General features: G+C 41.4%; 2 protein-coding genes across 3 annotated transcripts; one reads left to right on the forward strand and one right to left on the reverse strand.

Moving 5' to 3' along the window:
* The first annotated feature begins 1,576 nt into the window (after positions 1-1,576).
* Positions 1,577-9,228, forward strand: cUnh19orf44 (chromosome Un C19orf44 homolog). The gene is made up of 10 exons (XM_080771369.1): positions 1,577-1,791; positions 2,228-2,401; positions 3,503-3,636; positions 3,820-3,943; positions 4,639-5,020; positions 5,763-5,839; positions 6,142-6,691; positions 7,405-7,494; positions 7,934-8,100; positions 8,202-9,228. Exons 1-10 carry the CDS (start codon positions 1,684-1,686, stop codon positions 8,289-8,291), a joined length of 1,896 nt encoding a protein of 631 aa, XP_080627495.1. The 5' UTR covers positions 1,577-1,683; the 3' UTR covers positions 8,292-9,228.
* Positions 9,229-10,035: 807 nt separating this feature from the next.
* akr1a1b (aldo-keto reductase family 1, member A1b (aldehyde reductase)) lies at positions 10,036-17,681 on the reverse strand. Of its 2 annotated transcripts, none has more exons than XM_080769963.1 (9): positions 17,518-17,681; positions 16,003-16,098; positions 15,706-15,825; positions 14,936-15,087; positions 13,771-13,966; positions 12,441-12,640; positions 11,752-11,824; positions 11,522-11,608; positions 10,036-10,602 (listed from the first exon to the last, which is right to left on the reverse strand). In XM_080769963.1, exons 2-9 carry the CDS (start codon positions 16,081-16,083, stop codon positions 10,537-10,539), a joined length of 975 nt encoding a protein of 324 aa, XP_080626089.1. In that variant the 5' UTR covers positions 16,084-16,098; positions 17,518-17,681; the 3' UTR covers positions 10,036-10,536. The 2 variants fall into 2 exon arrangements, with proteins under 2 accessions (XP_080626089.1, XP_080626090.1); XM_080769964.1 differs by having other exon boundaries at positions 17,514-17,681.
* Between the last annotated feature and the right edge of the window lie 160 nt (positions 17,682-17,841).

Consider the following 17,841-nt stretch of genomic DNA (forward strand, 5'->3'; position numbering starts at 1 on the left):
TGACAGTTTTAAAATCAGCCTCATGGTGGCGCTACAACACACACACACACACACACACACACACACACACACACACACACACACACACACACACACACACACACACGCACGCACGCACGCACGCACACACACACACACACACGCACGCACGCACGCACACGCACACACACACACACACACACACACACACACACACACACACACACACACACACACGTGACACGCACACACACACACACACACACACACACACACACACACACACACACACACACACACACACACACACACACACACACACACACACACACACACACACACACGACCCTCCACCAGAGGGGGCCAATGGCCCCGTGTCGAATATGACGTCTGATGTTTGTCACTGATGGACAGTCAGTGACAAACATGTACAAAGTTCATTGGTACGAGGAAACAGTGCAGTTCCCTGTTGGTTGCCAGCAGGTTCCCAGCAGCTATTGGCACGTAGCGGATCTAATAGTAATCTCAGCAAGGCAGATGGCTTCTTGGTTAGAGTGGGTGACAATTATCACACGAAAAGATGAAATTACCTACCTAGGTTCCATCCTGGAGGCCAATCTTTCCGGTGATAAAATGGCCACCAACGTATTCAAAAAAGTCAATCAAAGAACAAGATTCCTTTACAGGATCTCCTCACCAACAGTCATTAAGACATGTGAAATTGTGAATCCCTTGACTCCTGATGGCTGCAATTCGAAACTGGCCTCTGTAAAATCTGAATCCACCACTCCCCCCCCCCTTTCCCCTCAATGTATGTACCTTTTTGCTTCCTTTATGATGAATTCCTGTTCTGTTCTTTAACTACATAGAAGTGTCTATTTGTATGTCTCTAAATGTTTTGATGAATTGAACAATGTGGACCCTGTTGTAAACAAGTGTAATGCTTAATTGGTTCGTCCACTCACAGTGAACATAGTCTTTGTATTGAGTTTGTGCTTGAAATGTACTGTAATTCTACAAACTGTTAATAAATATTTCAATCAATCAATCAATCAATCAATCAATCACGTCGTCGAGTATTCTGTGTTATGGCCGCCGGTTCGAATCCGGGTCACGGCATTTCAAAAATATATACATATTATTCATTTATTATTAATATTATTGTTGTTTATTTTTTACCACGTACGGAATACGGATACAAGACATTGAATCATGATGCAAGTTAACCACCAGTTGCCACGTAATCTAATTAATATAACGCCCATACCTTGCATTTTATTAGTGTCCAGTGTGTCCACTTGGCATAGAGGTTCCAAACTTTGCAGCTCTTTTGTCGTGTTGTTATACTTTGCCATTTTATCTTTCTTGTTCTTTGTATTGGTGACTATTATTATTATTTTTTCCAACTGATAATTTAATTAATTACACGTTCCAGTCAGTTTACTTTTCTTTTCCACAAATACGCTGCGCAAAAGTTTATTCAACCTATCCTATATTGTCCTTATTGCTTTCCGTAGACGCATGTTAATGATGTCATTCATTAACAACAACAACAATGGCACCTCCTCCTCCTTTCCATGGAGACGACAGACGCTCCGATATGCGATTTAATTTTAAAAGTCACATTTCAGGCTCTTTGTAGCGTCTTTAAGATGTTCATTGAATGTAGATCAAGAATCGAATAGTGTTAAATTGTGTTACAAAATGTGGAACCGCGGTGGTCGAAGTGCAGCTTTAGACAGAGCCGAGGCTCTGCTCGCTGGGAAAACAAACGTTAATGTGCTTATTGCAGCCAAACCTCAAGGGGAAGCAGTGAGTCTCTATTTAAACATGTCTCTTCGTTTGCTGCAGTGTCGAAATCTCCTTACAATACATTAATTAAGCTCGATGTTATTGTGCTGCTCATGACATAGAGTATTTGCAGTGAATGGCCGGTGTAGACACTAGCCACTCTGTTGGCTAGTGGCTGCTTTAAAGTTTTGGACAAATACAATATTTACATGTACCAAGTACCAACACAAGCAATATCATATAAACAAGAAAAACTAAGAAACATGAATACACAAATGCAATAAAAATCTAAACAAAAACGGTCGTTGTAATCTATTACATTTCCCTTTGTTGTACATTTGTGACAAATATTAACCCAACTCCATCCCACAGAATATGGAGCAGCCATTGCGTGCACGCACGGAGGGGAGGCTCTGCTCTTGTCTTTATTAAATCATCAATCTTGTCATTACTCCAGGTTTCCATAGGTGAGTCTGACACGAAGCGTACGGCTCCCCCACATATACAGACTCCATCACTGAACCTGAGGGATCTGTCTTGGGTCAGATCAGTCAGTGAACATGGACTCAGCCCCGTGGGCTCTGCTTCTGCTGCTGAAAAGAAGTGGGAGAGAGAGGGGGCTCCAGCCAAGGTAATTAAGAAGGCTCTGTCAGATGTTCCTTACTTCCTTGTAATTTGATGTCTTATATTCCAACCAGAATCTGGAACAGGTATGTCACAATGAACCTGACATATTTGATAATTCACTTTTGATGTTTGTTTGATTGATTCTTTGTAAGCGTACCTATGTTCCCCAGGTTCTATGTTCCCGACCATGCAAAAAAGGTTCTTTGTTCCCCGCTTAGAATAAACCTAAACCAGAAACCTAACCTAGTCATTTTAGTAATTCTAATAAGACTAAAAGTATTTGAGCAACTTTTTTGAGAGAACGGTGCCGGAGATTAGCTGTACACAGATGGACACACACACGGACGGACGGACGGAGTGCAAAACATACTCTCTCTCCATGCCTTCGGCCTGGTGGAGACAATAATATGGCCATTTTAATCCTAATAAAAAAAAGATTAGATGCATTTATCATTATAAATCCTATGTATGTCTAATTGTCTATAATATTTTATGTTTTTGCTCATTTATTATAACATTACACACATTAAGCCAGGGCTTCAAGCCGGTAGAGACACCGGACCAATTCTGTCACTCAAAGTGAACAGGAGCACATATCACAGGAAGAAAGAAGTGTGATCTTCTGAGCTGAGAATGTTCACACTATTAGCCCATTTTGGGAGGGAAACCCTTTTGGTGTTAGCATTATGTTATGCTTTAGCTATTGAAAAATAGCAGATCTACAAGCTCATAGCACGCCACCGAGTGACCCGGTCACGTCGTGTTGCGTGCTACTAGCCTAAGTCACTCATAGTAAAGTCAGCTGTCCGTGAGGCGGCATTTCATGAATGGAAGGAGAGAGGGGGTGAACGGGGAAGGTCCAACTTCGTTGACCGCAATCGCTTTACTATGCTATCCTGTGCTCTGATTCACTGTGGTAATGAACTGTTTTAACTTGAAATAAACAAAAGCAGTACTCTGGTCTGGAGCAGTGATTCTCATGCAGACGACGACCAAAGTCGTCTGACAGCTAAACGTTTCCCCGCTTTAGCCTCTCTGTGTCTTATACGTTTGTCAAGATAGACGCCATACAGGCTGTGTCTGACCTCTTAATGTCTGATCCAAGGAGGATCCAAGACCTGAAACCTCTCTTGGAGGAGGGAGCAGGTTCCTGAAGAAGACTGCACCTCCTGCCTCAACCAGCAGCCCAGCTCCAGCCCTCATCAAGAACCAGACTGAGCAGCACCTTTCTGAACACCGGTACAAGTGTTAATTAGATTAATTATTGTGAGTCAAATTGTAGAATGTGTCCCGTTGGAGTCAAAACTAACAGACTGAGATTACTGATCATGCAATGCTCCGATCACATGTTCACCAATAATAAAATACTTTGTGTCTCTCTGATCTCTTTTTCAACCCGTCCTCTCCTGTCTACTTACTTAGGTATGAATCGTCTTCCCAGCGCAGCTCTCAGAGTGCTGCCCTCAGTGCCCCGAGTAGTCTGGATCCAACGGAGGACAACTTGATAAAACCGAGGGGAAATTCCACCATGCAAAGCACTGGAAAGGTAAGGTAGATGGGTTTACTGATGTCAATTTGTAGTTTTGCTTTTATTGGTGGAACAGACATGAATGAGAGATTAAGATTGATTCCTTAAATTATTTCAATTTATAGTTATTAGACTCTGCATGTATCAAACCAAATCTATTTACAGTATATGACATATACTGTATATAACACCTTTTTTAAAGGGAAACTTAACTTAACGTGACGTAAAAGCAATGCAGCAAATTTTAATAGTGGTTGTGTTTAGATTGAGGTGTGTCAAAATTGAGCTGTGTCAAAGAGAATACTACTTACACAAATGACAGATCATTGGTTGAGAGAGATCGACGGGAAAAATATGGTCAAGGAAGCTTTAACCTGTCCTCTCCTGTCTACTCCTTTACTCTTCTCCATTTTCCACAAATTACTTTCCTTTATTACTTGTGTAGTGGCACAAGTGATCAATGCTCTTTGGCCACTCAGAATAGCCAAATGGCATTGATCACGCCTCCAGGTCTTTAGTTTACTCAAGTTAGGGAATAAGACCTGGTACTTAAGACATGCAAAATACAGCCCCATGTCTTTTTAAAGCAATTTTTTTGTCTTGCTTTCTATTGATTTCTATTGATTCTTTACCTTTAGGATTTAACCTAGGTCATGGGTGGGATGGCCGACATGGAAGGATTCTGTGTTTAACAATCTTTTTCTCCTGCATAGTCATTCAGCAAAAGCATCCTGAAGGCTTCCTCCACTCCTCCACTGGCTGTCCGTCCCACAGTCTCCACCAATAGAGGCACATCTCCTGCCCCTTCTTCACAACGTGGTTCCCCCCGTGGCTTCTCCCCCAGTCGAGCCTGGACCCAGCTGAGCCCGTCTGCGTCAGCCAGCGGTGCATCGGTTGCTCCATCTCCTCCCCCCTATGGCTCCCCCGGTTCATCTCCGAGCATGCGAGGCTCTCTGTCCAGGACTAGGCATCTTCCACTCTCCCTCTCCGACGTGATCTCGGGACACAGCGAGGTGCGATCTCTGGAAGAACTCTTCCCCGTGGCTCCTGGTTCAGATGACACTCAAAGTGAGAGGAGCAGTGTTTCCTCTGAAGGTGATTGCATTTATTATGCCTTTTGATAGAGAGCATGTACTGTACACTAAGGATGGTAAAGGACCATACATCTGGCACGTTTACCTTATTGGCTATGCTTGGAATTACTGCACATCGTTTGCTTAAGCATAGTGGTTTGTTTGTTCTTTGAGAAAGCCAGAATTATCCATTATTTTCAGTGCAGTGTGAAAGTCTTGCTGGGACAAGAGTTCCACACATTTATACACAATTGTAGTGCGTTATTTATTTTTTATTTTTTTGTCAAGGATAAATTGTCATGTTTTAATTTATTTTAAGACTCATATTGATTTGAAAAGTCTAACCAAACATATGGAGAACAGTTCAAATGCTTGCACAGTTTTGTTCATCTAGGCCTTTATTAAGCTACTCAAATATGTCAGGTATGTCCAGTAGCATTTTAATGACAACTGCAAACTATAAAAATGAAATAACGAATGGCTTTATGTACGATATGTTCCCAAAGCTGTGAATAGACAATGACGTTTTGGCCCAAAATGTTGTGGCATGTGTAAGGAGTAAGGACGTGCATAATTTATTACATTTAACCGTAAACCAACTCATGTCATAGTCTATTGCCTATTGGTTCTTTTTCTGAGAGGTAAATCTGCACTCATTGTTTGCCATTGAAAGCACTCTCAAGCATTAACAGTTACACTTGACAAATTCCACTAGATGTCAGTATTGTGCAGAATTGTGACACTGAGATATGTTGTTATTGCAGATTTCAAGATAAACATCATGACATTAGATGACCTTGGACCTCTTACCCTCGAAGTTACCAAGGAAAAGAAAAAACAGGTTGGAATGATCTCTAAATAATGTATATAACATAATGAAAATGTGAATTATAGTACCGGTACTATAGACTAGTTTTAGTAATATACATTAGTAGATGTACTGTACAGCGCATAGCACTACCTCTTTCAGCTCTACAAAGTAAACTCTGAAAGTTAATTTATCTCTGAAAGTGTAAAAATGTACCCATGAGTGTTTAAAATGACGAAGTAAAGGTGATTTGGTTAAAAGCAACTATGCAGAGAGTAACTCATGTACTTATTACTTAAACAACAAGGCGTGACATTAGACTCATTGTTGTTTAGCCTAAACAGAAGAAAACCAAAACATCTCAATACAAAGGCGGAAGAGGTCCTGGAAAATGGACCGCAGATCAGCCACTGACAGGATATGAGGAGGAATTCAAAAAAGTCCATCAGGAGGAGGAGGTGGGAGAAGAAGAGGGTCTGCTGGACTACCCGAGTGACTTTGAGAGCGAGACCGAGGCAGAGGAGCGCAGTGCCATCTCAGAGCGCCTGGGAGGAGACGGAGAGGAGGAGGACGTGTCGGAGGTGAGAGAGGAGGAGGAGGAGGAGATGTCGGAGTCGGACAGATCCCACCACGGGAGAAGGAGAGAAGACGATTATTCTAGCCGTTTTTGCGACACGAGTCGCCGGTCCAACAGTGTCACACCCACCTCGGGATGCAGCAGAGCGTCGGGGGCGCTTACGTCGCGTAGCAGAGCTTCGTACGGCAGATCGCATTCCGACCGGCGGACGCCCTCGTCCGCCACGGTGACATCACCACCTCGCAGGGCTGTGAGAGAGGCCGCGGTGCAGACCCAGCCTGATGTTCTGGCTTACACCTGGTCAGCCGGTGAGCTTGGCATTTCATTGGGATATAGCAGTGGTGTTCAACCCTTTTCATATCGGGGGCCCATTTGTTTGTTCAGCATTCACCATTCGATGTGATTTAGCCGCTCAGCCTCAGACCCAAAACTAAAGAATATTTTGTTATCGTTAGATATGATTTTGTCCACATTTCTATGCTGTATTGATGTTGGTACCATAGGAGAGATAACAGGAAAATGTTGATCAAAACTAATTGTATAGACTTCTTGGTAATCAAGTAACGCAGATGTTTAACAATAATTTTACTCTTCAGAGCGTAAAATGAAACGGGTCCATTTGGTTCAGTGGTCCCCGGACCACCGGTTGAGAACCACTGGGATATAGAATGGGTAGTGTAACATACACTGTGGTGGAGGTTTGGGTTGTGGAGTTGGTTACCTTGCCATGTTGTAACTCTGTAAATATATAGCAGCACTCCAGGTTAAAACAAAATCCTTCTAGGTGCAAGGCTTGAAGATATAAGTTGAGGTGACAGCACTCATTGTATGTCCTTTTGCATGATTTTATTTACCTCTGACGAGAGTGAACGTACGCGTTTCGGCCTGTATGGCCTTCCTCAGCGTTGTGACGCTGATTTAATGACCATTTAATGAGGCCATACACTTGACAGGAAAAGACTTATGTTTGACTACTATGTGTTCATGCTGTATTAATTATCGTCTTGTTGACATTGTTTAGGTATGGCTGTACTGAGCCCTGCGGTGGGCATGACCTATGTGGACCCAACGCCTGTGGCCAGTCACGCTGTCAGTGCAGAGGCTGTGGAGGGTGAGACCACCTCAACAATCCCCATTCTTATCACCCACCTACACGGTTTCCTCTTATTTTGATGAGTCGGTGTGTTGCCGTGCACAGAAGAATTTCACAGATACTGGTTTTCAGTTGAATGTTATAGAGTTAGTGGTCTGTTTCTACAGGCCTTTCCAGCATGTTTTGGTGCTTGCGTGCACAAAACGTATGTATACAGTATGTCAAGTTTCTATGTACTCTAGCAGTGTTTTTCAACCTTTTTCATATCATAACCCAGTATTTATTCAGCATTTGAGCCACGGACCACCATTTGATGACATTTAGCCTCTCAGACCCAAAACGAAAGAATATTTTGTTATCGTTGACACACAATTCTATGCTTTTGGCAAACGATCAAAATAACAATTCTTCTACATTGTGTGTTTGTGTTTGTGTGTGTGTGTGTGCGTGCGTACAGCCCTTAGTGCCTACAGTCCAGCTGTGTTTGCCCTGAACGACATGCTGAGACAGCAGCTGACTATGACCCGACATTTCATCCACACAAGCAGCCATCTGCACTCCTGTTTAGTGCAGAGCCTGGGACCAGCAGACTACTCGTACACTACACTGGAGGATACCAAGGAGGTGGGCCCACACACACCACACACAATGTGTTGAAATTACACACAAACGTGTGAATCTAAGAATATATAATTAATTCATAATACAATGTTTCTGTTTTGCAGTTCATCCGCAAAAACAAACCTCCCACACTGACCGTGGAACAAGCCCTGGAAGAGGTATTGCAGGAAATGAGGGACTACCATTATATCTGACTACAACCTCACAGTGTTGGAAACGTTACTCAAAAACAGTATAACTAAAAATACCTCACATGGATGGACCTGGGTGCATATTATTCATTTACATATTACCCCCTGCCAAAAGTGACTAGTTACTTATTACTTTTCTTTTTTGTTCTCGCCCCCAGTAATTGCATCTTTTGTCCCCAAGTCTCACACTACCCAGTTTGTTTTCCGGAGGGTTTAACGCCCGCCCTTCCACATCCGATAATTCACACGTACATACAAGTGCATCATTTCCGTATCTGTTCTAGCCCATTTAGACCTGGTGTATCACCCATCCCAACCCAGTCTACCATTAATAAACACGCAAGCCCACAGTACCACCAGGGCCCGTGAAAATAGTAACGAGTTACTTTAGGAAAATAGTAACATATTTAGCAATATTATTACTCGGAATAAAGTAATTAGTTATAGTACTAGTTACTGGAAAAAGAAGTAATAAGTTACTTTAGTTACTTTCCAACACTGTCTGCAACCTCAACAGTTCTACCTCACCTAACCATGCCAGTCACCAGTGAACACCATGATGAGGGGTCAAACTTGGAAAACGTCCCATCTGCTTTTGGAACTACCCTACGCCAACCAGTCTAGCAGAAATGTGTTGACATTTGACAATGTGCATTTTGTGAGAATATGGGTAATTATTTTTTTATTAAACATTGAAGATGGCCAAAAGTTTAAAAGTGGTGCTTTGTATAAATGTATCTTTCATGTATGTATTTCATTTGAAAATTGGAGCAAGAATCGTGCAGCACTAGTTGGCTGTCCAATTCATTTTAGTTACTGTTGTTTTTTCTACAAGAGACTTTAAGAGAGGTTTAAGTCAAGCACTTTGTCTGTTTAAAGCCACAGTAGTTGGCTCCAGGTGCCACATTTTGAATGTTGTAATGTTCAGCAACTACAGACAATAAATATTTTCATTGAACATTTTTGAATCGTGATCTCAATTCTTGTGGACGAAAATCTAAATTCATATTTGAGCAAGAAGAGTTATTATTGAAGGGCAGCTCATCGCCACCTTTACCTACTTTATAAAGACAAGTTAAGATTAAAGTCTACTGTGCAATGTGCATATCCTTGACATTTTCAAAAATGCCAAAATGTTATTTTATAAGTTGTATTATCTCCACACAACTCTAAGGTATATTAATGACATAGTACAGTGTTGAAAATGAGTGGTATTCTTAAGACCTTCAACTAGGGATGTGCTGATGACACATTCTGGCCGATATCGATATCCGATATAATTAATTGGTCATTACCGATTTATCTCATTCTGTATTGAAAAATAATTGTCCATTCTGAAAAACATATGTAACAGGTTATCTGCACTGCAGGCTTAGGCAAATCAGATTTAACTTAAATTCCTTTATTTCATATTGTGAGCTTGTAGATCTGTTCAAGCTGTTACTTTGGCTTGTTTATCTGTAAAGACAGACCGATTAATCGGTCTGATTGATTAATCGAACCGATGCCGATTAATCTAAAAACTAAAATCGGCCGATATCGATGTGTTTGCCGATTAATCTCATCACTACCTTCAACACAGCAAAATTGGAAATGTTTTCCTTTAATACTTAAAGGGTGTTGTGGCATTTCACATCTACTGATTGAACAGCATGAAACCCAGTTTTTTCACAATTGTTAAGTTTTTATTCACAGTGCTATAGGAGTTCACAAATGGGTCAAGTGGTCAAATAATAAAGCACTTGCATGGGAAGTAACAAAAACGTTTATTTAAAAAATAACAGTATGTGTACAATCATCACAATGTTTCATAACAGATTGGTAATCTGAAATGTCTTACGATAAGTGCAGGATTTGACATAACCCAATTAAGACCATTTCAAATGTTTGGGCCCAGGCAGTGTTGTTTTTGGCAGAACATTTTGATTTTAGTTTTAGTCTCTTGAATAGTTTATTTAATTGTAGTCACCTGGAATGTTTTAGTGTTAGTCCAGTTTTCGTCGACTAAATGTCACAAGATTTTAGTCGAATAAAATGTATTTTGGTGGGCCTAGATGACGTCGTAATGACTGATTTTACACTTACTGAAAATAGCCGATCTACAAGCTCACAACGCATTGTGAGCTTGACAGTTTTAGTCGACAAAAACAACGCTGGGCCCAGTGGCCATTGTGAATCAATAAGGGGATGTGATCAAGGTGACGGTGTTGGTGTTCCAAGGCACAGAAGCAGGCAACAGTGGGACTCTTCAGTAAGGGTCACTGAAGGGATAGTGTGGATGTCCAGCATCTCTGGGTACCTGCTTTCCTTCCACCTAAAATGATTCAATCCAAATCCAAGGCCGTACATATTTACATATGTTGGACAATGCATCTCTAGTAAAGCATCTCAAAGTGCCTCGTTACAATGCTCATGGAGAGACAAATGGAGGCCATTTAGCATAGCTTCATTTATATTCCAGCACTGTATGCGGAATTGTAAAACGGCTCGTTAGCCTTTCTCATTGAAAAATAATGAGCACTGCAGTGCTAGCACCAAATTGCAGCATTGAGCTAAGAGGGCCCCTAAGAACATCAATAGGTAGTCTTTCATTCAGCAAAAGCATAAATTCTTGCTCTACTTAGCTGGGATTTCTTTTAAATGTCAATGTATTTCTTTAATATAGTGAATTGTTTAAATGCAACATATTGGATAATCATTGCTACGGTGCAGTACATTGAACAAAAAGTATGGTTGAATGCACTAAGACAGTGGTTTTCAACTCTTTTCATGTCAAGGCCCATTATTTTCTCTTAATTTGAGCCACAGGCCTCCATTTGATGAGATTTAGCCTCGCAGACCCAAAACTAAGGTATATTTTGTTATCGTTGGATACGGTTTGTCCACAATTCCTTGTTGTATTGATGTTGGTGTTAGCAGAGATAATATAGGTAATTAAATTATTGTTAAAGTGTTGATCCAAATAACAATTATTGTGTAGACTTGTAAATTAACTAATGCCATCTGCATTACTTAATTTACAAGTCTACACAACAATTGTTATTTTGATCAACACTTTAACAATAATTTAATTCAGAGTGTAAACTGAAACCATAACCCCATTTGGTCGTTTCATTTTATGCTCTCAACCTCAATAGATCTAAGGGTCCATTTGGTTACCACATTTCCATAATTTACCTGGAACCCCCTCAAGGACCACTGGTTGAAAACCACTGCACTAAGATATCACTTACTTGGATCATTGGTACAATGTAACGCCAGCCTTTATTCAACTCCGTTATACTTTTCATCTCCTCGACTTCAAGGGTGAAGTCAAACACCTGATAAACCAAAAAAGTATGTCATTTCCTTCCTTGTGATTTAGAAATCCAAGTGGTCAATATTGTGAATTGTCATTTTAAATATTGACTGTCAGCATAGTGAGCATACACATATCAACAGAGAATTACTGGTCCCAAGCTACCTGTAAATTCTCTTTGATACGGGACTCGGTTACACTTTTTGGGATTGTCACTACTCCTCGCTGTGTCTGCCATCTAAAAATGGAAGACAAACAATTAGCATGGATAGAAAACAATACAATAAAGGCAAAATAAATTTGTAAAACTGATAAAGATGTATCATCACAGCTTTGTTAATAAAGTGATGATTAACTTGGTAGAACTTTGTGCCATGAGCAAGAAACTCTAAAGTCTAAAAATCACACTTTTACCAACATATTCTGTCAATATATATAAGAAGTTAGTCCTTGTAAGTAATTACAGTAAAATGACAGAAGTTCGCTCATGCTGCACAACAAAAATATACTTTGTTTACGCTTTGGCAGAATCTGATTAGTTTGTTTCGCTTATGTGCTAAAAGTGTGATTCCGAGACTCCTTTCCCATTAAATGTGAATGAATGAAATTGCTTATTCCGGTTCCCCCATCAGAGAACATACAAACCAGATAGCGGTAGCTATACAACTTAATATATTCAACATTGCTTTAAGATAATGACGATAGTCACAAATCACGATACACAACAGTTTTGGTATCAATAGTGACTTTACGTTATCTTAGCAGTGTCATATCGACTAATTTCAGAACATTATTCTAGGGTTGCATTTATTATTCATTCAATTGCTCTGGAAGAAAGAAGCGGTTGACGTCACCTCAGGATGATCTGAGCGGGTGACTTGCTGTATTTCTGTGCCAGGGTGGCGAGAACCGGCTCATCGAGCAGGACAGGCTCGTCTGGGTGCTTCCATGCTCTGTCCGGAGAGCCCAGTGGGCTGTAAGACGTCATCACCAAGCCCCGGTCCCGGCAATGAGCCTGCAGCTCCACCTGGGCCAAGAATGGATGGCTCTCTACCTGCCAATGACAACACGCATGCACACACCCATTGGAGACAGATGGAGACAACCACACACTCTTAAGCACAGCCTTGCGTAAGGCATGTCTCGTATACATTTTACAGGGTTTTGAAACTAGAATAAAAAAGGTCCTGGAATTTATCAAACGTCCTGGAAAAAATAATTGGCCATGTATTGTTCTTGGCCATTTATTTAGTTAATATAAAAATTAAGTTTAGGAAATATCATCATTTAGTCTTCCCATGTACTCCTGGTTGGAAACCACTGGAAGGGTGACAGATGAAATTTAGCTTTGGCTAACTCTGGCCCATTTACATTGATGTGGAAACTGACATGTTGATTAATGAGCTTTGTCCCTGTCAAATAAATAAATAATTGTAAACCGTATAAGCACAAATTTGAGAGAAAAATGATGTCAATGTCTCATGTTCCCTGAAGGACTGGGGTTAACAAAGTGACCTACTGTATGCTGCTGAATGAAACCAGACAATAGAGTTACAGGGCTTAAAGCCAAAAAACATCCCAAGACTGAAAATGTTTTTTTGCAAATCTTCACTGATCTCATTAAATGACCCCTATGAGATCCTCAGGACTGAAATCAGTCCCCAGGACTGAGAACTTTAAGCCTGATTTGTATAGATCAGCAGAGCAAAACATGACACTCTTATGAACAATAATGTATTCATACACAGCTATGTGGACCTGAAGTTGTGAGTCTATGCTAACTCAGCCTTCTGCATTACACATGTTTTATGTAATATAGTGCCGTTTTGTTCCACCTTTTGTACCATAGTGTGACCTTAGAGTATATATTAATAGAGACGTCACCGGATTTCTCCTCCCATCCACAGAGTGCATTCTGGGATGGATTGGACCAAATCGTGAACATGCTGGCCATGGACTATCATTGCGCGCGTTCACGTATGAAACAGCGTTCACGTGTCATTGCCCCAATAACATGAACGTGCGCAATGATAGTCAGCGGCCCAGCGCTGGCTCGTGCTGCAATACCAAATTCGGCCACTATGTCCATTTCACCACAGGGTTTCCTCTCGGTGACGTCTACTATTATTATATTTATACTCTAAGAGTGTGACATTTTAGTTGCCCCACCCCACCCCCACCCACCTGTAGGACAGTGGGTTTGATGCTGGCAACAGAGAGAACGTCATCAATCTGCCGACTGTTGAAGTTCGACAGGCCAATGGCTCGGACAAGACCCTTCCCCACCAGTTTCTCCATGGCCGCCCAGGTCACCTTGTAGTCGATTTCATCATACAGCATTTTGCCGTCTTCCGTTTTGGGGAAAGGGGCCTCTCCACGTCTACAAAAGGAGAAAGCTTGATAAGATTGAAAGACCACCAAGAAACTAAAATACTGAACATGTAAAGATATTTACTACCACCCTACTTAAAAACAACAATTAAATGTAGACGTCATATCTTATACAAATAAGGATATAATTTGAATGTTTAAAATCTTGTGTAGCTACATCCAAGTAAGATACAGATGATGTCTCTGTTTTCATTCATTCTAGCTCAATTCCTTAGGCGTGAGCAAGGCTTGTTTATTTGTACTCTGGGACAGCTGGAGCAAGCAAAAATGTGCTCACAAGATAAGACATTGTTAAGACATTCTGGACGGGAACCGAGTTTTAAGCATTATGTTATACTTTAGCTATTGAAAAATAGCAGATCGGTGCCGCGCTATGAGCTTGTAGGGCTGCTATTTTTGAAAAATCGTGCAAATGTGACGGAATATATATTCTTTCAGAGGGAACGGTTTTAACTAAAATCTTTGCTTCTGGGGGTGGTCCCTGCAGTTGTAGCACCACATAGTTGTTGTTTTTTTCCGAAAACTGTTTAGAATTGTCCTCAGGTCTAAATGGGTTAAGACATTGGTTGCACAATGTGTGTTTGTTTGTTGTGGGCCTGGTCTGGGTGTGACTAGAATCGCGTAGCCAGACAACTATTCCACAATCTCCGAATGCTATATAGAGTCTGAACCTATAGCCCCCATGAGCGGAGTAACGGAAGCTGCCATTTCCGTTCACGGAAATATATTTTACAACAAGCTATATGTCCTTGACTCCTTAGATGTTTTCTATTTATATTAGGATAAATGTGCGCGACTGTAAAGACGAAACGGAAGTGGCGAGGAGGCTCCACTTCCGCTTTATAGTTTACTTATGCCAGCTCTTCCGTTGGCCCAGACTGTATGATGAAGCATTTGGAAATTGCGGAGGCAACAGTCTGGTAACCCGAGACATGGGTGTGACAGACGGTCTGCTCACTCGAAGGCGTAGGGCCAGTGGATGAGGTACAGGTCAAGATACTCCAGCTTCAGATCCTTCAGGGTCTTCAGAAGTGATGGCTCCACGTCTTCTGGGTGATGTCGGGTGTTCCACAGCTTGGACGTGATGAACACATCCTCTCGTCTCAGGGCCTGATGCACAGACATTGGACAGAATAATAATAATGGATTGCATTTTTATAGCGCTTTGTGCTTGCTCAAAACGCTTTACAATGGTCCATTCTTTCATACATTATTGGGAGGTGAAGCGGCGAACAGTCAACGCCAGCGTCCTCACTTCCCTCATTCACACACCAATGGTGGCAAGTTGGCAACCACTGTAGGCAATGTAGGGTTCAGTGTCTTGCCCAAGGACACTTCGACATGTGGACAGGAGGAGCCATGATTCGAACCGCCGACCCACGGGTCATTGGACGACCTGAGCCACAGCCGCCCGAACACCAATCCACTCTTTGCGCTTGTGTTACGTGTTATGTGTGCAGCATCTGGCTCGTCGACTAGAGATTATGTCACGTTCTAAAAAATAAAATAAAAGTCCACTTCCTTCTTTTTTTGTTACATGCATTCACATCGGAACGATCCGTATCCGAATACACTTCAACGGTCCAGAGACCCGTCCTCATGCGGTCCCGGGGGCGGGTGGGCGATCCGCTCCCGGGAACGGTACGCATCATTCGCACTACCGCAACATCTGCCAAGTGGTCCCGAGTGCGCACTCGGGACCATAGTGTGAATCGCCCTTTAGTTTACCTTGCCAGGGCCAAGCATGTCCTCTAGCGCTTCTCCAATCTCAACCTCATTGCCGTAGATGGCAGCACAATCGATATGACGATACCCATTCTGCAATGCCCAGGTAACTGCTTGCTTCACCTGTAATCCAAGAATATGGGGGTGGAAGATAATGTTATGGGTCACTCTAAAATGCCTATTAATAGTAAACAATTCCTTACCTTCTTATAGGCGGCTAGACTCCTGAAGAGTGATGTAAAAAAACCAAAAACAAACGCTTTGATCAAATAATGACCATAAAAGTGAAAGAGGCTCTACCTTTCCTGGCTCACTCTTCCATGTTCCAAGTCCAATGAGGGGCATTTTCCGCCCTGTGTTGAGAACCGCAAAGTCATTCATGGCTCTTAGAACCACCTTAATAAAAGACAAGGAGAACACATGTCAACCTGACACTGTGTAGAATTAGAGGACAGGGTTTCATGCAAATGGTTAGGTCGATAATATAGCCTTTCATAATGATCTGCCTTTTAACACAATTTTGTTTAGATTACAGAGTCACTAGTTTAGTTAATTATTTAATGGCCTTATTTGAATTCCTCTTCAATGATCGATCCCGTCTGTCCTCCCTGAGAAATTGTGTGAGTGCACTTAGGTAGTATGAGTTATGAAACAGTAACTTATGGAAGCGTACAAATATTAACCCATGTTCCCTCAGCCCTATGTTCTGTCAAAAACAACACTGCAACCCAAACTGAGGTCAACTGAGGCATGACCACAGGCATGACTAGTGTTCGGCAGTACTAGTAATATATTACTGTAATATTATACCATATTACTTTGTACAAAATAGCACATATTACTCAGGATTTGTTGGCTACCGTTTGAAAACAGGAGATCGCTGCCTTTTTGGCTGATTGGTGACTCTTCTTTTTATTATTTAAAAAAAATGGATTCAGTTCTACAAGAAGCTGACTAAACAGATTATGTCATATAATATAAACTATTACTCTTGATTCCAAGTACTAAGTAATATAATATTATTACTTTTTTAATGAGTAATATATGTAAAGTATTGCGTAATATTGCCCAACACTGGGCATGACCCCCACATATTTACAAAGGAATCATATTCATATTCCTTTGTAAAGTGTCCAACAACAAATGAGTTGCCAATAAGTGGTAACCTCCTTTATAGCTCTATGGTGGTAACTGGTAAGACATGCAAAGTTAGTGAAGCTGAGCAGGGGAAAAAAGGGGAAAAAACAGATGGACGAGGGAAATGTTCTGTTTGTCCATACCAGTGACGCGCACAGTCAGCTGATTTCCTGACAAAAACAATCACGCGCACTGAGTGACCACAAATGGTTGCGTAAAATTAGGTAAATATATCACCACACCTGCTGAGGTTTGATCTGGTGTCAGGACAGCAGGACTGCGTGTTTTTCCTGACTGGATGGATAGTCGTGAATTAAACAAAACGTTCTTGTTATGAATGGTACAGCCAGGTACAGACACCAACTGTGTGTGTCTGTGTGTGGCAAGTGGTCACCCACACACACAGACTCATACCATATTAAAATGAGCAATAATTCCCTGAGCCAAGGTACTAAGGTAGGTATTAAAAGGCAGTGCTTTTCATTTGCAAACACCACAAAATTCCACCTAACATAACATGTACCACCAAGTCTGAAACATGCCATGGATGACCGAAGTAGTACTCACCAGCTTCAATGTTCTCTCACGATATAATAAATGATGAAACGTGCGAGAGAATTGAATATAAATGACTTGCATGGCTGCTGCCTTATTGCTTTGTTAAAAGTACTCACTTACAGTTTAAGTTTATAATATCTGGAAATCCCAAGTGTCCTCTTGTCCCTGTGCTCCTGCGACTGCTAGGTAAAGTAGGCTACACACACTGCCTGGTTTCTTCTGTTTCTTGGTACGCTGACTGACTGACTGCCACTGCCAGCCAGATGTTCAAAAACAACAATTCATTTTTTTATAACTACCTTTCCCTTTCCGGGATGTAGTTTTTTTTTTTAATCCATTTCCTGTTTCCATGAGATAAGCATCGGCAGGTTTGCAACGCCATCTGCTGGGCAATAGATGTAATTTGGCCATGACTGGATATTATCTTAGAGTATAAGGATATTA

The sequence above is a fragment of the Protomyctophum bolini genome, assembly GCF_963924005.1.
Source record: "Protomyctophum bolini genome assembly, chromosome: 8".
Classification (NCBI taxonomy): domain Eukaryota; kingdom Metazoa; phylum Chordata; class Actinopteri; order Myctophiformes; family Myctophidae; genus Protomyctophum; species Protomyctophum bolini.